A 26,039-nucleotide genomic window follows, 5' to 3' on the forward strand; every position below is an offset into this window, starting at 1 on the left:
ATTTAAAAAAAATCCAGAATCATTGTATTTGGCTAGAATATATAAAATGTTGGAAGAAGATTGAATTGAGAACTCCTCCATTTATTTTGAAATTGATTACAAGTGAATACTTTTTCAAACATAAATAACTGCACTCTTTTATAGCCAAGAATCTGATTTCATGCAGTAGGTATAAATCAGATACCATTAGGTGCTCCTCTGTCCTCGGCTTTAAACAATTTACATTGCATGGTTTTAATTATAGAAATAAATGGGAAACATCTGTTTTGCATAGTTTACTCTAATAATAACTGATAATGTAATGCTTCTTCACATTAGTGAATTGTTTAATAGCAAATGGAAACAAAAGAGAACAGATACAATAAATAAATATGTTGCCATCAAAGCATAATAACACCAATCAAGGATAGGCGAGCAATCTGCAGACTGTTATAATTAACACTAGACAAAATTAGAATTGCTAATTCATTTCAGGCTTTGCCTGATCTCACTGTATGCAATTAGAATAATTCTTAGTGCACCTCAGTTAAAATATAATTAATTCAATAACACATTATTTAATAGAAAAAAATTACACAGATTTTTATATTTTTATGATACTCAGAGTTATGCCTTCATTTAATTTATACATTTTTTTACAGTTGCTAAACAGAGGAATTTTATTATCAACACATAAATCTATAAAAAATGAATAAAAAAGTATTTCATGAACAAAATAACTGCTAGCATCAAATATAAATTTAGGTTCAAGGAAGAATTTTTTTTTTAATATTTAAGTAAAGAGAACCATTTTAATGACAACAAAACAATGAAATAGAAGCATAAAGGCTTTTAAAAGATGGTGTTACTAGATAACCTTAAACATTTTTTTCTCTTTATGAAATGAAATTTTTTAAATTAAATAAAAAAATAGAAAAGTTTATAGAAGAATTTTGTAAAAGAAATAACAACTTTATTTTGCTAGGTAATAAAGAATCCAGGATTAATTAGTCTGGTTGTAGGGGAATGTGGACAGAATAAAAATTGCAAAGATAAAAATTAGAATGCATATGTGAATTGGAAATAAACTGAAATTAAAAGATTTGTGTAAAACAGAAAGAATTAAAAATAGCATCAAACACAATCAATTGTATTACCATCCCCTACTGATTCAGTACAAAATGGCCAGAAATCAAAAAATTAGAGTGAATCAGAAGTTAAAATTAAAGCTAATTCTAAACCTAGGTCTTCCTAAATTACTAATCATTGGGAAGCAAAAGATGTTTATCCAATGAGTAAAATTCTTTTCAATCAAACTGTTGCTAACTTTTTACAAAATGTTTGAATGTTTTTAGTTTTGTTTTCTTCTGCCATAACATGCTAATTCTCCATCAAATAAATAAGATAGCTTACAATCAAACAATGTAGTTCTATGGACTTCCACAAACTTACTTGTGTCCATTTCTTGTGTAATTATGTGTTTAAATTTCTTTTAAAATCTGTTTACCTAAAATTAGTCATTAATTGCAAACAGGGGTGAAAAATTATTAAAAAAAAACTATTGCTGGATATAAGACATGGGTTTATGGACACAATGTTGAAACAAAAGCTCAATCATCATAAAGGATATTAAAAGGGTCATCACATCTAAGGAAGATGAGTGTGTTCAAATTTTAAAGTCATTCTGATAGTTTTTCTTTAATTCTAAAGGCATTGTTCACCATGATTTTCTTACAAATAGCAATACAGTGATCAAGGAATATCATTATATTGATATTAGTAATGAAATATCGTGAGGCTATCAAAAAAAAGTCTCAATGCTTGAAGGTTAAGATATTCCATATGTAGATAATATGTTCATGGACACATTAATATTAATCTTTCAGTTTTATTCCAAAAACTACAAATACTGCTGAAAGGGCAACATTTTGAGTCAACCAATTAAATAAAGGAAAGTTTACTATTAGAATTGCACGGTGTCATGAATTAAATGTTTTGAAAGAAAGTTAAGACTAATGAATTCGAAGTGGAGAATATTACTTTGAAAGTTACAAGGCCAAATAACTTCTAAGGTAAGTAGAATATTTTGTATTTAAAAAGTTCAGGAATTTACCTTGACCAGCCTTGTGTTTATAATATTTTTTTTTCCTTTCATCACTAAAACTTTTAACAGTTTTTTATCTAGATCTACAAAAATAAATAAAATTAAAAAAAAAAATTATATATACAGCTGAAGTCTATGAACATCAAAAAATAAAAGAAAGTTCTTTAGTAATTATAAGACACCTTATTCTTCAAAATAAAAATTCTAATAAGCTAATTCACGAAAATGTTTTATGTATAATCAATGCCAATATCAATCACCTCTAGTCTAAACTGTTGTACAGGTTAAAGTTAATAAATTAAAAATTATATTTAAAAACTAATTAAAAGAAATTTATCAAAGATAAAAAGTACACTATCAATCAGAATTGTGAAACTATAAATAATATACTGTATTATAATAAAAAAATAACCATGCAATAAACTATAAATATAAAGAGTGTTCAAAAAGTGACAAACCTTAGGAAAAATGAGACAGTTACAGTAGTTGTTGAAAGTGGTTTCATTATTCTATTCACATATTGATTATAACGTTACATGCTCTTAAACACATGTTATAATGCTTGTTGAGGAATTACAGCGACACATTGTTCAATTTCGCTCTGCAGTTCGGGAATGGTGTGAGGATGAGTTTCATAAACAGCATCTTTAAGGTATCCCCGCAAGAAAATGTCAGCAGGGAGTAATCAGGAGACCAAGGGGGGCCACAACCCCTTCGAAATCACTTATCCAAGAAAATAATGATCCAGGAAAGTCACAGTGTTGTTGGTTCTATAAGCTGTAGCATTGTCCCACTGAAACCACAGATAATCTAGCTGGTCTGCAGGTATAACGTTTACAAATTGTGAAATTGCACACCAAACACCCATTTTTTTATTCGTGCAGAGGAGACTCATGCAGCTGATGTGGATTTTTCATACACCAAATGCTGGAATTCTGTACATTAAGTATCCATCAAGGTGGAATGCCTTGTTGGATCAAAACCAATCAACGGGTTCTTCCCCATCTAGTGTTACAAATGCCTTGAATCACTGACAGAAAGCTACACATTTTCTGTTGTCCACAGGTAACAACTTGTGAACAATACGAATTCTGTACAGATTCATCTTTAAACACTTGTGGAATGCAGTGTAGACACCACTAACAAAGAGACCAGACTGGCTAGATAGGCGTTGCACAGACTTCTTGGGACTAACAGAATATGCAGCTTACACGTCAATCAATTTTCTGTTTTTACCACTTTCGGTCAACCACTTTTGGCTGCATCTGTCACATTCCATGTCCCTTGGAACTTGTCGTACAGCTGCTTGATTGAGGACTTGTTTGGTGCATCCACACCATTCTTTTCTGTGAAGGCATTCTGGGTTTGACATAGATGGCACATCTGATGTATTGGGAAACAAGGAATATTCTCTGCTGCATTGTGTAACTCATTTCTCCTTAATTAAACCAGCAACATAAGAAGGAAACATTCTTCCATAAGGTTACAATCTTTCTTACACATAGATGTGCACACGCTCAGTAAATCTATTTTATCAATATAACAAAGATAATAACTATAAGTTAAATCCCACCTAAACCCATGGCTCTTAATCTTGTTGAAAAATCCTATCCATTACATTTATGTATAATGTACAAAAACGGTTAATAAAAAGAGGAAAACCAACTTAGAATTTAATTTAATATTCTCTTAATTTCAAATAACCTGAACTGATTATCAACAGAAAATACTTAGAAATATTATAAGTTAAAAGAATACAATAAAAATAAAGAATAGTTCAAAGAGTCTAAGATTATAGAGTTTCTAAGATTCTGAAATTTTATTTAGCCAATAATATTAAAACATTTTGCCTCTAAAATAGATATAAACACATTTTTATAGATAACAATAGACTTACAAGACATACAATGTCATTCTATTGAATTGACTTGAACAAGCAAAGGTGAGACAATGTAGTTTAGGTTGTTGATGTTTGATGTTATGCTGCAACTTAACATCCCAAAAATAATTTTTGGGTAAAATCAGGCAAATTAAAAAAAATATATATATATATTATTTTTAGTCTAATAAAACTAAAATTTTTCAACAAAATTTTTTCTTACATTTTCTTACACTATTAATTTTAAAAAAATAATAATAATTTTTTCAACACTTGAAGTTTTACTTTTCAGTCAACTTACATTCAACCTTGGATGATCAACTATATGTATTCAACAAAATCAGAGAATAAAAATAAGATTATTTTAACACCTCTTATAAGAAAGTTGGTAAAATAACATTATACCTTTTATTATTAACAACATCTGAGATATTTGAAGAATAATTATTATTGTTATTATTAACAAAACCATTTTTTTAATAAAAAATGATACAGAGAACATTTTTCAGGGTTAGTTGATACGTTCATGGCATTCAAATCCTAACAAAAAAAACAACAATAAAACAAAAACATAATATGTAATAATAGTTGCTTGGAATAGATAGACGAACAGATTTTAAACCAAAAAAAAAAATGTTTAGGTACTTATATTTAACAATACAGAGAAAAAAATTTGAAACAATTAATAATAATTAGCAAAAATTAAAAAAATTAAATATTTTCTTACAAATGACATTTTTTTAAAGAATAAAGAATTGAAGTGTTCCAGGGACAGCCTATTGAAAATATTGTAAGCAGAAAAATAAATTGCAAAAAAATAAACCTACTATTAAGTAAAGCAGATAACACAATAAAATGTAATTAACATTTTTTTTAATAGCAGTGTATATATATATATATATGTGTGTGTGTGTGTGTATGTGTGTGTGTAAATATATAAAATGACAAGTAAGACTTGTCTTTTTCCTCCTTTTCATAAAATATAGTTAGTATAAATGGTATACATAATTAGTTTTTTTGTTATTTTTTTAAATAAGTCAATAATCAGTTCTTATGTAAAAACAAAATTAAAGACTGACACACCAGTTTTTTTTTCAATATTAAGTAAATAGTTATTTATATAATACTGAAAAAAAAACTTGTAATCACTCATTTTCATAATTTTCTGTATGGAACTGAAATTGATTTCAAGATAATGAAAATTGCATAAAGCAAATGACTAAAATCCTCAATTTTTACAAACCATTACAAGAATACATAATGAAAACAAATTGAAAAATACATTAAAGTGCTGATTATCTATGACAAACTTAATTTGAAACATGTTTTATTAGAAAAATAAACTGCTTATTGAATTTCTATCATTTAACAAATAAAGTCAGCATATCTAACTTATTAACAAGTAAAGTAAACAATAACTAAATTCCAATTTAATAATGGATAAATATTTTTTGGAAAAACCAAGGTTTACATTAGTAAGTAGGCTGGAACTGTATCAGTATAAACTGGACAAAGCCAACTGCCAAAATGCAGTCAGAAATGTAACTTCATCTTCTCCGCTTCACACATAGATTATGTACCCATCTTTTTTCCTCTAACTCTCCTTCCATCTGATCTACATTGCAGAATTTCTTCCGGCATTCACCATTTGGATTTATACAGCTTCATGCTCTCTAACAGCGGAAGTATCCTCTGTTAGAGACTTATTACTTCTTTATTTCCACTTCCTCTCCAAATTAGTGTATCCAACTGCGGCTCTTGAAAACCTCATTTCTGCTGACTTTATTAAAGAAATCTCTCTTTTTATTGTGACCCAGGTCTCACTATCAAATAATAATAATGCAGATGTGGCAAGTGTTATAAAGGATTTCATTCTTACTAGCTTCCTTACTTTATTCTTTAAAGTTCTGTGAACAATTATACAAATAGCTAAACACTTGTAAGCTTGTTTAAAATATCTTCATCTTTGAAAACTAACACATTACATCCAAAGTAAGCAAAATGTGAAACTTATTCCAATGTAGTGTTATTTATGACAATCTTTGTCCTAACTAATTGGATTCTTACCTAAAAAAAAGCCATTGTCTTCAATTTCAAAGTAGACATTTTCATCTTGTATTTACAGCAAAACGTTTCTAAGGTAAAAATTGCTCTCTGCAAATCATCGTTGTTTTCTGAAATTACTACTTATTTATTTCCAAACAACAAGGAATTCAACCTGTAATTTAACTCCTGCACTCCTGTATCCACTTTCATTTTCCATTGTTCCAGAATCCTGCTTATGTAGTTATTAAAAAGTGTTTGAAACATGCTACATTACTTTATTGTTAAAGATAGATGCTATCAACTGGTTAACTAACTAAACAAAAGCCATGAAATCATCATACAAATTCTCCACAACTGATATTAAGTGGCAAGGAAACCCTTTTTGATTCATTATTTCTACATTTTTTATCAAGAACATATCTATTAACTGTAAATTAATTAAGAAAAAAAAAAATTATTTTTAAAAAGGAAAAACATACATGACAGGCTATGAAATAAAACTTTTCCATTAAGAAGCCAACTTAATGGAATTTTTATAAAATTGAAAAAGAGGAAAGACAGAAAAGAAACAAAAGTAAGGAGGATAGGGAGGAATGAATATAAAGGTTAGGATACACACTTTTTATTAACACAATCACCATAAAAATTTTATAAATCTACAAAATTACTTTAAAAAAAAAATGTACCATGAAACAATAAATCCTTCTAAAACAGTCTGATGTTGATGTAATAATGTAGGTAGTAAAACAGTTCGAAAATCTCTTTCATGTTCTTCCGCCTCAGCTAGTAGAAGGACATATTCATTATGTACAAGATGTAATTTACGACATGCCCTTTGATATTTATCTCTAACATCATCCAATTTACGACCACCTCGCCCAGCTAAAACAATAAAAAAATAAAACAAAAACTATATTTATTTATTTTTATAATATATTGATTTCAATCAAAATTTTCAATATCTATATGTTATATAAGAAAGATTTACATATGTATGGTCATCAACCTAAAACATGGATTGACTAATCCAAAATAATTACGAGCTATTCTATGTAGTCTAGGAAAGGCTACAGATGATTAGTTTTCCAGAAATTAAGGTATACTAGCTAACTGCTTTACCTACACAACATAAATTAACAGTTAATAACTATTTTGCTAGTTAAATAAAAGATGTACATTCAGAACTAATACATCCAAACCACACCAAAATTAAAAAGCATTAGTTATGTTAAGTTCAGCAAGAGCTTAACAAATAAATCAGCAATATAAAATACTAATCAAGTAGTTAACATTTTGCTGTTAATTTTTTCTGTATCCTTGTAAAACCAAAGGTGTAAAAAATACTAATACAATGGTTTATAAAGCATTAATGATATTATCAAAGAATATATTTAAATATTAGGAAAGTATGTCCAAAATAGAATTTTTACACATTTTACTTAAAGTTAAGCTTTTGCGCAAAACTGAAGAAATAAATAGGATGTGGTGTAAGAACAGGAATAAAACACAATCAAGGGATACAATTTATTGCAATTAAATAAAAAAATTATAACAATTAAGAAATATTCTTATAATTATATTTCAAATTTCAATACAAATAAAACAAAAATCCACCTGCAGTTTTAAAATTAAAGCCAATTTATTACATCGTAGTAGCAAAAAATGCACATCAGAAACCTACCACATTAAATGTGTATTAGGTAGTAATTCAGAAGTCATGTCAAATAATAAGCAAGATGCATTTTCAAGCCAAAATCAATCGAATATCTCATTTAGTATAATTGTAAATGGGGAAAATTTGCAATCATTCTTTAAAAACATTTTACTTTTCTTCACCCCTTTCAAGGTTTAATTTTGAAAAATCTAGAAATCTGTTTTTAGATATTTGCATGAAAATTAGACACACCAAAAATCAAGTTGATATCTTCATTTGTGACTGACAAATTAAAAAAATAGTAAAATTCAATGTTACTCCACTTAAACCCTTAAAATTTGAAATTTCAAATATCCTTCCTTATTGTGCACTTACACCGTATAAAGAATGTATATACAAATTTTCATCAATTTATCTTCTGAAGTGTTTTCAGGGTGTTGATTATGAATCAGTCAGGACATCTTTTTTACAGGTTCAGATATCCTGAGCAAGGTAATAATTACGCTATATCAACGTTAATAGCACAAATATTATAGTCCCTTAAGTCAGTGAAATATAGCAGTGAATGTATCAAATACACAATAAATTTAATCGATACAAGGAACAAAAATATGAATATAAATATTAAATTAAGATTTAAACTTTTGTAACAAATTGGACTAAATTATATAGTCTTTAAAAAAAAAAAACTTAAACATTTTTTCAGTCACCTCACAACCGTCTTCAATGATGCTGTTATTTTCCATTGGTATCAGCAAATTTTACTACTGCTTACTCAAAAAGTATGTGTGATTTGAAATCAGTAGTAATAACAACTGATGGTAATGTGAAAACAGCACCAGTCAAAGAAGATGGTCATAAGCACAGCTTAAAACATTTTGAGCTGTATATTGTATAACAAAAACAAGTTACTATTATACAATTTGATTCAGTTTGTCATTATTAAAGTTTAGATTTCAAATTAATATTATCACTAGTCATCATGGTAAAGAACATAACAAAAAACAAAATTAAAGTTTGTTAATTAAATAATAATGACATATATTGGTCAAAAAAACAAACAGAAGTAAATACATATTGAAAAAATATGATTGGCCATCTCAGAAGACACTCAAGTTAGTTTGCAACATTATTCAGGTTAGAATGGAAGGAACCTGGAGGGAAAGGAAAACCATGACAGAAATATGTAGGTGAGATTAAGAAGGGAAAAAAATACAAGGCAATACAGAAAATGGCTATGCACTGAGAAAACCAGAAGGCCCACCAACCATTGGACTGAGGAGAGGAGAAAATTTGTTAATTATGGAAAAATTATGAAGAAAAAAGATTATGTTATTAAGAGCTACACAAATAAATAAGTTTTTTACAGAACTAATTAAACTATTCTAGTTTTTTTATACAATCAAACTGCATATACTGGAATAGTTTGTTTAATAATAACTTAAAAATGTACAAAAGCTAAAATAATATAATTATACAAAATGAAAATTATTAATTATAAAAAATCAATAAATACACATACAAGACTAAAAACAGGAAATAAACAATATAACAGAATTAATTTATAAACAACAATTTAAATAATAGAAAATGTTGAGATTCCATGGGTGACAACAAATTACACATGCTAGGAAAATTAAATACAACAAAAATGAAACAACGAAACAAACTGATGCAGTTAAAACAAAATAAACAAATAATTTTATTTACAATTGAGTAGGGTGGCAAAACATACTGTTTGACCAGATGAAGAGAGCAATACTGACAATCTTAGTGCATGTACTACATGGGCGAGAAGTCTCTATAATAAATCCAGCTTGTTCAGGCTCTACTGCTGCCAATTCTCACCACTGATATCGGTCACTGCTACTTGAAAAGTGGGAAGAATAAGCCATGGTGGGGATTGTCCAGTATGTTCACTCATGGTGGGATGATCTTAGTCACAGTTGAGTGTGTTTACTGTCTAAGAGCGCTTGTTAGCTTGTATCTGGGTCCACAAATGTCCACACACTGATGAAACATTATGAATGACTTCTTTGTGCATTTTGAAAAATCCTTACAATCACGGCAAACGTTGCTGAGATGGTAGAAGAAGGCTTTTGCAATGGTTAATGTTGTTGATACACCACGCATTTGAGCTGAAATGTGTGTAGCTGTGGAGGCATCGATTCAACAATCACCAATGAAATCAACACACAAAAGTTCTGCAAAACTGAGAATTTCCAGGTTGTCAATGCAAGACTATATGCGGAAGGACTTGAAAGTGAAATGTTTTCATCCAGCCACAGTTATTGAGTTGAATGACAATGACCTTGAACGACATGTTTATACATGCCAGCTATTGCTTGAACCTTTTCCAAGAGCAAATGTTAAAAAGAATGTCATGTTCTCAGACGAGTATGCGATTTATCAACGCTCTTGTAACCAAAATGTTTTTTCTGGGCGAAAGATAATACTCACTTTCTTGAGGAAAAACACCAAACGCCTCATGCGATGATTTGGGTTGGGATGACAGCTGAACATCCTGGTCCTTATTTTTTTCGATAGTGCAGTTAATCAACACAGTGACCTGAGAATGTTCAACAAGTAGTTGCTTCCAGAATTAAGGGCAAAAGGGATCACTGACATCACTACATTTCAGCAAGACAATGCTCCAGTGCATTTTTCTTTGAATGTCTGCAGACACTTCAATGAAATTTTCCCAAATCGCTTGTTTGGATGTGGGTCAGAAGGGTTACCGGCTCTATTGTGTTAGCCAGCAAGAAGCCCTGACCTTACCACACCTGACAATGCACCATGGGGTTTTGTAAAAGAAGTAGGCTATAAAAACGCAGATATGTCCACAATAAGCAGTTCCAAGACGCTGTTCTGTCAGCATTTGGAATGATTACCCCTGTTATGCTATTGCGAATGAACAACTCGACATGGAGGCACAGCTGTGCTTTGAACATGGTAGAACTCACAGATGTTTTAGACCCATATAAACTACATCTATCCTAATAATTTTATAACTAGCACAAAGGAACTGCCAGCCCACTCTGTATGTATGTATATTCCAAACAATATTATATGTGGAGCTAAGATGCAAAACTATCCTCATCCAAAGAGCACAATTTTTGATAAATTAAAACATATACAATTAATTTTTACTATCAAAAAACTACCCAAAAACATTTTTAGCTGGTTTAGGATTCTAAAAGATATAATTTGTTCAAGTAACAGAAGTAGGATTTACAAAACAAATAAATAAGATATTTAATAAAATGTATTGTATCAGAAGAGTTTTGTAAGTACAGTTTTTACACAAGCAGTTTTGCAACAAACCACTTAGGAGAAGAAAGGTTTAATTTATACACACTCACTAACCAGCTAGTAAAGAATTATGCATAAATAAAAAATCAACTTGTAAATAGAGCAATAGGTTCTCCAACATTATGAAAAATTAATAAAAGAAAAATTTTCCTTTATCTTCCCCTTCGGTTTATTAGTTTCTCTAATGTCTACAATTAATGCAGACAAAATTACAATAATTTTATAATAAAAAAAACACAATAAGTAACAATTACAGGCATTAAATGGACAAAGAGGATTTTGAAACTTATTACTCTGAATTCAATATTGAGATAAATGGATAACGAGAGTTCTGCCTTCTTTATTGTTAAGATGGATAAACAAACTTTTGAGATCAACTGTACATTTCAGACTGCTTTTTAAATGGAAAATAGACAGTTTTGAAAGAAATTAAATTCATTTCCAAATCTAAGGATGCTAAATTAATAAGAAATTACAAAAAACTCAATTTTGTAAATTTTTGGTACAGGCATTTTTGTAAATTCACTTCCACAATTATATTTAACTATCACAATTATTGCAATTTCTTTGTCATTTAAGATTAACATACTGGCATGTTAATTTTTTTATTACCAAATTGATGATTAGTAAATTTATATAAGCTAATACTACAATTAAATTTTAATGTTTCTGAAAATAACAATAAATATTGCATAATAAATTACAATCACTGAATATTAGTTATAAAAATTATGAACAAAAAATTTTATAATGGTCTATTAGTACAATAAAATATTATTCTAGTATCATCAGCTTAGAATAAACAAGTTCAGTTCACTAAACAGCCAATTTGCTAGTCGGCTAAGCTACCTAGTACATAAAATATTTTATCATTTATTAATACTTTTTTTTTTTGGAGGAGAAGGAAGGTTGATGATAAATTCACCAAATTAGCCTGAAGATTGTATATGCATTATCAGGATTAAATCTCTGGACCTACAGGAAAAAAGGCTGGGATGCTATATCACCCCATTAAAGAAGTCAACATTAAATGAATGTAATGTGTTTTAGACTCGCAAGATAAGAAAATGTATTTAAAGTACAATAAATCAAACTAATTTATACTACTCTCTTCCATTAATAATTTCATAAAACAGAATTTAATTAATAAAGTTAATTCTTCCTACCTCTACCAGTATATTATTAGAGCCTTATAGTTTTAAAAGACCTTTTACCACTTTTAAGTCGTTCTTCAGCATAAGCAAGAAATTTGCAAAACTATTTCCTTTGTTTTAGAAAACAAACTTTATAAACAATGATTTTATCAGAAATTCTTTTCATTAAACATAATGTTCACAAATTTGTTTGTCATTCAATTTTTACAACAAATTTAACCACCAGATTAGTCTAGTGGTAAAACTTGTCATCGTAAATCAGCATAGTTCTTTACATAATTCAAATCCTAATAAAGGTAGTAGCTATTATTTGGATTTGAATACTAGATTGTGGATACCGCTGTTTTTTGGTGGTTGGGTTTCAATTAATCACATATCTCACGAATGGTTGTCCTGAGTCAGTTGAAAACTACACATTTACCAGTACATTCACACAGATATTGATGAGTCACTAATGAATTTAATTGTTGATGCGACTATAAATAAAGACATTAAAAAAAATTAATTTGGAAAGGCCATTTTGGAATTCACTGCTGAATAAGATTATGTCAGGAATACAAAATTTTGAATAAGGTAAGTCTTCAAAGAAATAAAAAACTTACATTACAACGATTAAAATAAAAAACTTGTCAATATGATTTAATTCAGAAATTAAATACAAATCTAGTATTTTTGTTAAAAAGTACATATTTTAAAAAAACTGACCCTTAACTCAACGTATGGGATATGGGTTCTTTCAGCTGCAAGTCACTCTATATGATTTATAAATTTTTACCACCGTTTATGATAACATTTCTATAACAATTTTTTAATATCTACAACTTTTCTCCCACGATTTCCACATCTTTTAATAAATGAATTAGATCAGCATTGGGTGGTATTTCTTTAAAATCTAACTGTACTACCAGTATCAGATCTTACAATGTTTCACCTCACAATGTATGTTAATACAATTTTGTTATTTTTAATTCTTTTAAGAATTATCCTTTTGGACGTTTGAATTTTAAGCTGTCAGTTACCTGTGACCTTAATAGTTTCATTAGCTTCTAATTTTAAATCATACTCAAGACATTCTTCAAAGCTAAGTCAACAACAATGCCATTTTCAGAATTTTTATAATCTAAAGATTGAATGAATAACTGTGCCTCTATTCTTCATCTTTTTTTTAATTAAAGCAAGTACTCTCAAGGCTCATAAAGGCGTGACATGTAATTAGAAATACGAATTCTAAACTTAACTAAGTTAATATAAATAAGTAATATTAATATTAATAAAGTTAATATTAATAAAGCTAATAATTAAGTGTAAGTGAAAAATTGTTATATGCAGTGCTCCACTTTGGAAACTTTTAGATAATAAACAGTTTCAACATTACCACACATAGCATTTAAAATCAATCAAGCTTTTGTTTTTAAATCAAAAAAAAAATATGTGATAAGATTTTTTTCTAAAACAATTTATATCTTTAAACACATAGATTCAGATGTATAGTGCATTAGTGGTAAAAAGTTAATTTTTTTTTTTTTTATACTTTTCTTTTCACTTAAACTTTTTTGAAACTATACAACTCAGTTCTTAAAGTAATCATGCTTTTCCAATGATGATCTCCGATTTCCTTGACACTCTACATTCCTACTTTAATTCAGTCATAATACTCATACTACACATTTGCTAAAAATTTAATAACTGATTTCAGATTAACATTTTGATCTAACTATTAAAGCAATTTTTTCCAATACTCTTTTAAAACCAAAAGAGTATTTTACACTCTTATATTTTTACTATCAATATAATTTAAATATAAAAATTATATAATAAGTATTATTTTAACTTCAAGTCTGATTTTTTTCTCCATATTATCAGTACTAATTTACACATTAACCATTACAATATAATTCAGCTGAGATAAATAAAATTGTAAATAATAAAAAATGCTCATGTTGCTAAAAGTAATAAGTAATTAATAAAGTTAAAACATTACATAATTTAGCAGTTATTAGAAGTGAATTAAATTATTATTATAGCAGTTTATAAGGTGGTCCCATACACCTTTATAAAACAAATAAATTTAATACATAAATATTACAGAAAAAGCCAAGCATAAATTAACAGAAAACAATACAATATAAAAATAAAACACGACAGAATAAATTATGATTTTTAACATAAAATATTTAATCAAATTTTACTATTCGTACCACTACACCCCCAGCAGTTCTTGCAATTCTGATAGTCAGTCTCACCCTGACTGACAGGATGAGAACAACGTTGACGATTTCCAAAATTTAAATAAGTTGATGGCTTTGGTTTTCTTCCAAAACCTGAATAATTCCATAAACTAATGTTAAAAATGATTTATTTTCATATTATTGTAAAACATATATCAATTATTTAAAACAAATTCCATGCAGACTTACATGTTTTTTTATGCTCATAATATAATGGAAAAGACAATATAATTATTATAAAATTTCAACAACAGATAAAATGGAAAGAAAAATTTTGATAACTTATAAAATAACAACACCAAAACAAAATTTTTTTAAAACTATTTATTTTTTACACAACAATTTATTATTTTTTCACAAAAGAAAAAAGTCCATTACTTAAGTAATCATTTACTATATAAATACTTAGTTTTTATTAAAATAGTAAATTAATATGGGTAAAAAAAAACAATAGAGTGGAAAACATTTGAAATTAATATTTATTTAATAAAAATTGTTATTAGCATGTACAAGAGAAAACTTAATATAAATATTCCAGTAAGTTATTTAAATATACTAAAGAGATAAAAATGATATAAGAATAGCTACGGTAACGGGAAAATTTTTAAAATAACAAAACATTATAAAACAGAATTTACTGACATAAGAGGTAAAAAAACAAATATATCAGCAAAACATCTTACTAAGTAAGATTTTTATAAATACAAATAACATTTTTGCAGTGAAATACAGTGATGTAACCCTAGTTACTATCTCCATTGAGGGGATCTGGCAGAACAGATTATCATTTAGTTGGATATTTGTCATGCCAAAAAATTCCAAGATGTGTGAGGTTTTCCTTTGGGAACCCTGTACCTGTCTCTCAGATGTCTCTAATTTCTGAAGGAAAAACTATTTGTAGCATCATGAATTTAAGCTGATGAAAGGAAAATCACATCAGATAAATGCTGTTCTTATGTTCATAAAAACTGCCCTGATTTCCTAAGAAATTATGAAGTGGATGGGCATAAACACTTGGAAAGGAGTTTGAGCTTCTAGGGGAGGGAAGTTGATTGCCTCAAACTGTAGTATACTGTAAGAGTAGATTATTCTTACTCATTTTCCAACCCCTTTTTCTTATCCTTCAGTTCTTCTTCTTTGTTAACAATTCTACTGGTATAGGTGTAACCTGCAAGGTCCTCTATAGAGAATGCTGAGATCTACAGAGTCATTTATCCTTAATGTTATCTGGTCGAAGACTGCACACGGACAAGTCAGGAACTTCATTCCCAATTCTTGATAGCTCCACAAGCCTAATAGCTGAAATATCAGTTAGCAAATATGGCATTCCTAATCCTTCCTAAAATAAAAATACAAAATAACCTTGCTAACTTCATTAAATCTTCACTATGGTTTGAGATAGAGTGTACAATGTCAGTGACATCCGTCACAGTGGTTCGCAATACATGTGGCACGTTCTAAACACTGTTCAATGATTTATTTGTTTCTAGCAAAAAAGACAATTCTTTGCATGTATGTGATAGAGAATACTTCAATTCTTTTATACATAAAGCTAATTATTTAATATCATTTTCATAATTTAATTTATACATCAAAGTAAACATGATAAACTTTAGTTTATAATGGTTATCACAGCTACTGTCCCTGCTTCATGTCAAGTTTCTTTTTTTTATATATTTAGTGTGTTTTTTTTTGTTAATAATTAATTAATTTAATCATTACAATTTAGCATTAGATGCATAATTTTATATAAGTATTGCATTATAGTAATATTATTTGCTTTATTAGTTAAAAGTTATTATTAGTTAAAGACTATTTGTTGTATTGTTAAGTTGAACATTTTTACTTAAGCTTAGTTTGTGCTACCTAATAGAATATAAAGATAGATTTAGGTTTATTTAAATAATTTTAACCAACAATAAGCTGACATTTACAAAAAAAATAAAAATAAACTGATTCAAATAACACATATTTTTAACAAAACTAACCACCCACAGAGGAAATAGAATATGACAACATAACTTCAAAACAGCTTTTTTGATTTTTATGAATAGACTAGAAAACTTTTCACTTGAATAGCATAAAAAAATGTCTTAACCTAAATGTCTTAACTTAAAAAATGTCTAAACCATAAAACCAAAATATTTGAAATTCATTATTCCAATATCAGATACAAGTACTTGTAATGAAGATTTCAACAATGAATGGGTCATGTAAATAATAATAATAATTGAATGCGTTCAAAACAGTTACAAAAATAAAAATATATCTTAGATGAAATATTAGCAAAGATATTAGAGATATCTTAATTAATATCATTAAGATATTACTAATATACTCAGATTTATTTAATGATTCTGAAATAAATATATTTAAATTATCACTGTATTCATTGTTAGTCATTGTATTAATATGCATTAATACAATGATTAACAAAAATGATGTAATTAAAATTAAATTATTGGAAATTCTTTTAACAAAAGCACAATTTAGAATTATACGAAGGAAATAATTGATAAACCACAATCATTATTTTATGATCTCTTCATGTAAGCTTAAAGATTACATAAGCGCATATGATGGGGAAATTTTATAGTATACAAAAATTTGCATGACCAGGTTTTCAACACGGAAACTTCTGGATGAAACGATGAGATGGTACTAACACTTTGCCATGGACTATCTACTAGAATAATACTATAAGTAATATAGTTTAAGAGAAGTTTTTAAAGATTTAATATTTAAAAGGTTAATGAATCAGATATTAATTTGTCATTGTGGTAAAGACAGTACATAAATTTGAAAAAACTTGAATAATTATTTAAAATTTTTACGAAATCTCTATGGTCAATATTTTTTTATAACAAATATTACATTTGTTCTTTTCTTTATTAGGTAAACTTCCTATGCGCACCCTTTACTGTACGAATAATAACAATAACTGGAAAATGTCAATTTATCAAAATAATGGTTGAGAAAAAATTTATTAATATTTTTATGAAGATTATATAACATTATTAATTTTTTACTTCAAGTACAATTAATAACAGTTAAGCTAATAAGAACCGCATCAAACTTTATCATAGTGGGGCACCAATTATCCATACACCAACTTTCAAATTGTCCAAGTATCAGGAGGACTGCTTATATCCGCACTAGGTAATTTAAAAAAATTAATACACAATTTTAAAATTCTAAAATAATATTTAAATAAAGCTTTGCTGCATTCGTATTTTTATTATCTTTGGTTTTACTGAATTTTATAGCTGAATTTTTTTTAGAATTCATGTAGCAAAAAAAATATTTAAATTAAGGTTTGTGTATAACTAATTATAAAATTAACTTCTGAAAAGACTGATGGAAAGACATTAATTGGTGAAGCATGAACTGTGATGTAATACATTCAGGATAAGGGTAATGGGTACATCCAGGGTTTTTTGACACATGAAAAAGCTTATGAAAGTTTATCTATGGGGAAACAAAAAGAATGTAATTATGTACAGATTAATTGTTTAAAACAACTATGTGATCTTGCAGCTCATAAACGAACACCAACATTAAAGAATAGATTAAATTTTTTTTTTTTTTAAAATAACATTTTTAAAGATGTGTTTTGATTTTGATTATATTAACGGTTACTAAGTTTTATTCTATTAAATGTATTTTAATTTTTTTTTAAATATTTTTACACAAGGTAACAACTCAATTTCTCTTCAATAAGGTTTTTGTGCAGTTTTTTAAATGACATTTTTTATAAAACAATAGTTTAGTAAATTATAATTTCTTTCACTTAACTTTTGTAAATTCTTATTTGTTTATTATCAAATTTCTACTTACTGGATTTTTTGTAACATATTACTGAATCTGTTTTTTTATTACATTGTATTATGTACTGAGAATCTTTTTAATTTTACTGAAATATACTTATTTTTTTTTTTAATTTTTGTCTTTTTATTAAGTGTAATACCCATCAAAGATTAGAATATTTTCAGTACATTTGATAAACTTTTTTTAATTTTCAAATTATATGGATTTGGCGTTGTAAGGGCAGTCCAGATAATCGGCATTCAACAGTAATACAAAACATGGATGCAATATAGAAATAAAAGATTTATCATGTATCATCATGAAGGTCAAACAATGTTTGGATGATTAATAGAAGATGGTAAAGATGGCAATAATAATAATATATAAAGATTTTAGGAAACAACATGTTTTCATCTAAAAATTTATAGCCCAACTGATTTCATATTAGTAAGCAACACAACCTTAATAATCAAACAAATACAATTACAACAGCTGCAAAAAGCTTAAAAAACTACTGTAATGAACACAAACACTCTTTAATAAGAAAAGCTTATAATTGTATATTCTACTAAGCAGATACTAGGATGGCTTTATAAGCTCTGATTTCATTACAACTACAACAATAAGTCAGAGTCAATTAAAATTAATTGAAATGAGCAATATTTTCATTAAAATAACATGCTCAGTGTTCATTGAATAAAAGAATGCTTTGTACATGAATATTTTTATAACAAATTCATTTAAATTTAAACCATTAACATAATGTTGTAAAATGATGACATCACCACTACTGAATAATTAATCCTTAATTACACCAATCCAGATCAACATATCCTTAATTCTGTTAAAATTTGCTATAAGATTTTCCACAAAAATCATATAAACATACTAAATGAATCAAAATATATACGTATTTATATGACAAGTAACTGAATACAAGTGTTTGTCATATTTTATTCATCTAAAAATGTCTACAAATTAGAGAGCTTCACAAACAATTAAGAAATTCAAATTTACAACGAAGCAGCTAAGATGTAAGACAAGTTTCAATGGAACCTTTTTGGCCATGTCTTTATATATTATCATCCCCTTTTACTGCTATCGCAGTTTATGTTTCTCAAAATTCTACACTTCCTCATTCTGTTCCCTTTCCTATCATTCAGTTCCCTTCTAAAACAGTTGTTTGAGAAATCAGATAATCTCTCCTTTAAATGTACCTAATCCAATCCAGCATTTATAACTTCCTTAATATTGTTTGGTCATCTTTAATTCTGCCTACCATCTGCTCATTCCCGACTCTCTCTTATTATCATCCTATCTCATCCATCACAATAATCACATTTCAAAGCTTTCAAGACAGTCTTTTTCTCTTTCTCAAAGTCCATATTTCTTAATGAAATGCCATGGTATTCCAAAATAAACATTTATAAGTATTTTTCCTCAAATTTTGATTGATATGTTATATTTTAACCTTATCTCTATGACCACCAATCCATAAATACAAACTTACAAAATATTTGTATTATTTGCCACTTTCAAGCATTCCTATACTGATCGCAAACTTTGAGGTTTCTTCTTTAAATTACATCATAATTTAATTTTCCTTACATTATTTTTCATCTCCCATTCTTTGGAATTTCCTCCTTCATCTTCCTTTTTCATTACAGCCATATCAGAGTATTGTATTTTTGATATTACAAATTTTTTGTAAGACTCCAATAAAGTTACTATTTTAACAATCTTTATATTACAATAATGATTTTTTTCTCATGTGCAGCATAAACTGAATGCATAACAGACCACAAAAACAATACAATAAAATCTAAAAATTCCAATTCTTGGTATGTTTTATGTTTGCAATTTTTTTTTAATAAAAATGTAGATTATGTGGTTGTATTCTCATTTAAAGATAAGAAAATTTAAAAAGCTTATACAAAATTGAGAATGGAAATATTCATATAGTAATTATTACATATTAAGTATTACATATTAAGTGTTACATATTAAGTAAGTAATGTGACATTTTAAATTTTAAAGATGAAAGGACCAATGTAAAATGTGAAACCAGACTGGGTTTTATCTAAGGATTGATTGCAATTATTCTTAATATAAAAGATAAAATGAATATGGAGATTTTTTATAAATTTTGATAGGTAAACAAATTTAAATAAAAAACTTCAGATTTAATACACTTAGCCTACATTTTTTCTCACTAATTTTTTTAAATAAAAAAAGAGATGTTACTTTTATATACATAAATAAAAATATAATTTGCAAATTTCATAGATTATATTAATTTATTTATTTATTTTCATTACAATAAGTCCCTCAAGTACTAGAAAACAAGTTTACAAGTACTAGAAAATGTAGAAAATGTTTTTGAGGTCTGAGATTCAGTAAAGGGAGAATCATGATATTCACCTCCCCATGGTAAAGAGAGTACAATGATTAGTATATACAAACGACTAATGAATGAATGGATTCCTGATATAACAAGTTCCCCCATTTCAACAGCCAACAGCATCCTCAGAAAGTGAATGAGCAGTAATAGGTGCAGGAAACTTCTATTGTTCACTAGGAAATTGCCCCCAAAAGTAGAGGAACTTCTTCAGAAAGTCAATGATATTAGAATAAAAAAGGCAACAGAAAATCACTCTATAAAGAGCCTTGGGATAATTTCTTGCATTACAGTATAATGCTGACTTCTTTTGCTGAATGTTCCAAAGTTAAAATAGCTTCTCATTAGGATCTCCAGGAGAAGAAACAAAAGAAGTTAAAAAACCAATTGCACATACGAACTTGGAATGTCAAGACTTTGTTACAAAGTGGAAAAATGAGAGAATCTCAAGAGGTAAATGAGTGTATTGTTACTGAATGAAGGAAGGTGGGAAGAACAAGGTGAAATGAAGAATGGAGAAGTTATATTTTAATCAGGAAGAAAGAAAGAAAGAAAAAATGAAGCAGCAATAATTATGAGAAATGACGTACCAAAACAGATGCAGAAGGTATTGTTATGTAAATGACAGATTAATATCATTAAGAATTGGGATGTTGCCAAAAGATTTAGTCATAGTAGAAATAAATATACCAACAATGAATTATGAAGAAATATATGAGATTATTGAAAATGTAGTAAACTGAAAGTGTAATCTCTCATAACAATAAAATAAAAACTTTGAGCACTCACTGCTACAAATACTGATGAGAACTTTGAATTTTTTTTATTAAATTCTAAGTGTATTTAAATATTCCTTTATGTCGATGTTTATTGAACCGTTATTGAATCATTTAGTAAAAATAAGCACCCCATATTTTCACTTTTGGTTACATAAAAGACGAACATTACTTGGATGCCTGAAAAAATGTTATATTGCAAATGCATATCAAATAAAAGCATTAACATTTTTATCTAATTTTTCAGTTTTGTGGTGTGTTGTAGCACATATTGGTTAAAAAAATGTGTTCCTGTGACATCACACACCCAATAAAATAAATATATATACTTTACATTTTTATTGTGAACTCCACTTAAATTTTATTTTATTATAATTTCACCATTTATTAATCCATTGATGTCAGCCATAACCAAACCATACTGTCACTGGGAATAAACTTATATGCAAAATTTTAAGTCAATTGGCTAATGAAAAGTGACTAAAAATGATTAGAATATTTGATCCAAAAGGAAAGACAGTGTAAGTTAAATAAAATCATTTAATAAAAATAATAATAATAATAATAATGCAGAGAATAAAATAATAATTTGCATTCAACTAATTCCTGTATAGAAATATGTTACAATATCAACATAAATATGTTAAATATTAAAAGTAAAAACTATTATTTTTTAAAAATTGCTACCAACATTAAGACCATGTTATGTGATACAAGTGTATGGAATTAAAAGATTTACCCCCTAGCGATAGTGTATATTTTATATATAATGGTCTGAGAGTTTAAGATGAGATATCTTGATTTTTTATTATTTTATTATCGGTGTAGATATCTTGTGCAGAAACTCACATTACCTGCCCTACCATATATAGAAGACCATATAACATCATCTAATGTGACACATACATATAGAATATCAGGATTCCCACCTTTCTCCCTACCAATCTGATGGACACCCCAACCCCATCGGGGAAGACACTGCACCTTGTGATGCTTCCGGTCACCCCACCCCCCACCACGATCATACCCCTGATGGCTTTAACGGGAGTCGTCTTTCACCCTCTTGCTTTTTACATCTCATAGTAATAAGCCAGGCCTCGTTGGGATGCCACCAATGTAAATGCCTCGATAGACATTTACATCGGTGATTTTTAAACTCAGCTTTCGCCTTCGCTGAAGGCCTCATCTTTTCCATCTTGAATGTCTTACATCGTTTTCCTCTGAACTAGCAAACCGAGCTCGCGGAAGCACGAACCCCGCGCCTAGTTCTATTTATTATCAGCTAATTTCGTGAATGTCTTGTAATTCGAGGCAAATTAAACACAACATACTACCAAAGATGTTGATTGCAACAACAAAATTTAATCCTAGTTTCCCTTATTGAACTCAAACTTTAGTTCAAACTCCAGACTTAGGTTAAAATAATGGACTCCGGTCTGGTCTACTAGGGAGAGGCGGAAAGACCTCCTACTCCCACTCGGCTCCATCGCAGAGTCCCGCGTGACATTCACCTCATAAACTATCGTTGAGATGCCGCTACACCTCACAGCTGCATGGTATCCCACGCCCATCGGCAGTGCAGTCACCGTTCCACCGACAGCTTATATAATTTTCAGTCACTTCAAATGTAACTAACCGTGGCTCGCTGCCAAAGTGCCTACCTTCGACCAGTCAACTGTCCAGGCAGACCCTAGCCACCTGGGTTCCTACTTTACTAAATCCCCTCGGCCGTCCTGGGCGAGGAATCGAAGGAAGCCAGCAACAATTGTCCACCTCTGAGTCCTCCAGTTGACTAGCAGATCAAAGAAGGAGTATACTTTCTCAAGTTTCCTAACAACTCTGATACATTCAGCTTCGTACCGGGGACAGACATGCAGGACATAGTCCACTGTGTCATCGACTCTACAGTCTGGACACAAGCCGGAGTCAACCAACCTAAACCTAGCCAAACTATCCCTAAAAGCACCATGTCCCGAAAGAAATTGAGTAATGTGCCGATTGGGGGAACCCAACTAATCGCTTGCATGTTCCTAACATTTGGAAAAATACCATGTGTGTATTGACCAGAAGAAGAATCGTTCCACCTAGCTTGCCAAGAGTCAAAACCTCGGTCTACAATTTCTCGCATACGCCCTGGCGGTAGAAGGCCTCCCTTCTTGGAAATATACCTCTGGCTACGTTGCGTAGCCAAAATGTCAATGGGTTCTGTGCCGGTGATTACAGTGACTGCCTCTCGCGAGACAGTTCTGTAGCCACTGACAACAACTAACAATAGAAGACACTGGACTCGCAAAAGAATGTACCTCTAACATTGGAATTGTAAACGATGAGCCCAGATTGGCGCAACAACAAAATTTAGTCCTAGTTCCTTTAATGAACTCAACTTCAGTTCAAACCCCAGACTCCAATCTGCTGGACAGAAAAAGGTTTTGTTTGTTAATTTTAAAATCCATTTTTTGTTTAAAAAATTTTTTCAACATCATGGTACTACTATGAAATGCAACTGGGTCTATTGCAACAGAATTTATTTCAGTTGGATTAATAGAAAAAAAGTTGGGTGTGAACAAACATAAAAAAATATATGGGTTGAATGCATAACCTCCTTTTTTGAAGTCAGTTAATTAAAAAATTAAAATACAATTAAAAAGCTACTAATTTTTCCAACAAATTATAAAAAAATTGTTTACAATATTTTTAGAAAAGACACAGGCTATAAAAATAAAAACAATTTAAGGAATTTAGATATTTGTTGTTTCTTTTTTTTATGACAGTATTTCATATCTTATTAATATTAATAACAATAGCAACTAATTATAAAAATTTGTATCATTAAGATTCTAATTTTCTGATTGCGATAAAAACACAAAGTGAAAATATTTTCTTCATGTAAACAAAACACAATTCTATTATCTATTCACATTAAATAACATTAACAATTCATAATATTATTATCAATTTTTCAATAAAATAAAATAAAAATCTATACCATACGTATAATTAAAGTTTTATCAACATTACTAAAATACCATCTTTTCATGATAATTTTGTGTTTCACATATAATAGAATCAATGATGCCAATCATGTCTGTGGGTTTTTTCCACCAAAGAATGATAAAATGTTTTTAATATGTATTTTTATATTTAAATTACCTTAACTAAACTGAACTTAAATCATATAATAATTTGAGATTACAACTCCAAAAATTGTAATTTAACATTTACTAGCTCATTAAGATATCTACAAAATTAAAAAAAGAAGGTTTTTAAGGTTTCTAAGAGTAAAAGTTATACATACATAACATTTTTAATCATTTCAAAGAAAATAATAACTAAATAGTATTTCTGTCTAGGCAGAACAATTTTTTGATAAGGATTCACTACTGAAAAACTTTGAAGATAAAAATTAAAATATAAAATAGTTATTGTAAGAAAAATTCCATTGAGTTTTAAATGGCATATGGCATAATACAAGCATGAAGTATTGCACACACTAATTTTCTGCTATACACTAATCTCTAACCAAACTTTCAGTTTTTTGATTAATTAAAATGTGATTAATATATGCAAATGTACTTAAGATTTTAATGAAATTGCTTATTTACTGGATAGAAGAAAAACTCATTAGTTCTATGGTAATATTCGTGCAGCACGGCAATAGTTAACAGTGGAGTTAGAGGCTTAGTGTATTAGTGTTGTAAGGACTTTCAACACTACATATTACATTGGCCTAACGATGAATATTGTGTTTTACTGGCTATCTATTAAATTATTAGCCATTTTAAATAACATCTTTATTATAATTAACTAAATTTTACAGTATATTATAAATTATATTCTAAGTTCTTTGATTTACCATTATATTTAGAAGAAAATCAATGTAAATCTAGCTGTAATCTGATCCGATAATGATGATAGCTTAAGATTCTCTTATGCAAATGAAATATAATTGATATAATGGACATTATTATCTACCAACAGCATCATCCAATATGTATTCCAATAATAGCAAACATTTTACTACTTTTTTTTATATGTTTGTATTGGTTTCCACCAACCTAACCTAAGTTTTTTTAATGTTGCTTACCAAGAAGTCATTTCTTTAGAAAGCCATTTTCAATCAAATTAAGCTCAATAATTATACAATGTCGGTATAATTATTAAACTGAGACTTTTAGGCTGAAAATTTTCTTTTCTTCTTATTCTGCCTTTTATTACATTGTATGTAATAAAATGTAATAAAACATAGCGTATGGAAAATGCCATGTCTGATTGCAATTCAAAACTGGACTTCTGGTTGAAAGTAAAATATGCTACCACCCCACAATAAAGATTGGCATTTTGTTAACTAGTTCTTCATTTTCACATAAATTAAATGGAATCTGAGGCTGGGTGCACAGTTAACAACCACTATATAGTGAGGCAACAATGTACAAATAAACCATAATAATGAGTCCCCCAAAGAAAGAAATGAATGCCCAAAGAAAGATTGTGTTTATGATAAACATATGACATACTGAGAATATGATTTATTTACACTGACACATACAAAATAAATGTAATAATTAACATAAATAATGATGATAACAATGAATAAGTATTGTTATTCTGATTAAGATTATTTAAAATTTTAAATAACATTGTACCTGAGTAACTTAAGATAATTCATAATGGTGTAATATCAAAATAAAAGAGCTGTATTTAT

At 28.4% G+C, this 26,039-nt stretch overlaps 1 protein-coding gene across 5 annotated transcripts in view; it reads right to left on the bottom strand.

Annotated features, from left to right (window-relative positions):
• The window catches only part of FER (tyrosine-protein kinase Fer), a 304,551-nt gene that overhangs the window by 67,051 nt on the left and 211,461 nt on the right, over nucleotides 1–26,039 (bottom strand). For 3 of the 5 annotated variants that reach the window (XM_075374734.1, XM_075374736.1, XM_075374733.1), the window contains exons 3-4: nucleotides 14,327–14,449; nucleotides 6,695–6,890 (exon numbers count right to left, since the gene is read on the bottom strand). In XM_075374734.1, the coding sequence (XP_075230849.1) occupies nucleotides 6,695–6,890; nucleotides 14,327–14,449 (319 nt within the window). The remainder of the gene's footprint in view (nucleotides 1–6,694; nucleotides 6,891–14,326; nucleotides 14,450–26,039) is intronic. The other 2 variants (XM_075374737.1, XM_075374735.1) reach the window with 1 other exon arrangement.

This window comes from Lycorma delicatula, chromosome 9 (assembly GCF_047948215.1).
Source record: "Lycorma delicatula isolate Av1 chromosome 9, ASM4794821v1, whole genome shotgun sequence".
Taxonomy (NCBI): Eukaryota; Metazoa; Arthropoda; class Insecta; order Hemiptera; family Fulgoridae; genus Lycorma; species Lycorma delicatula.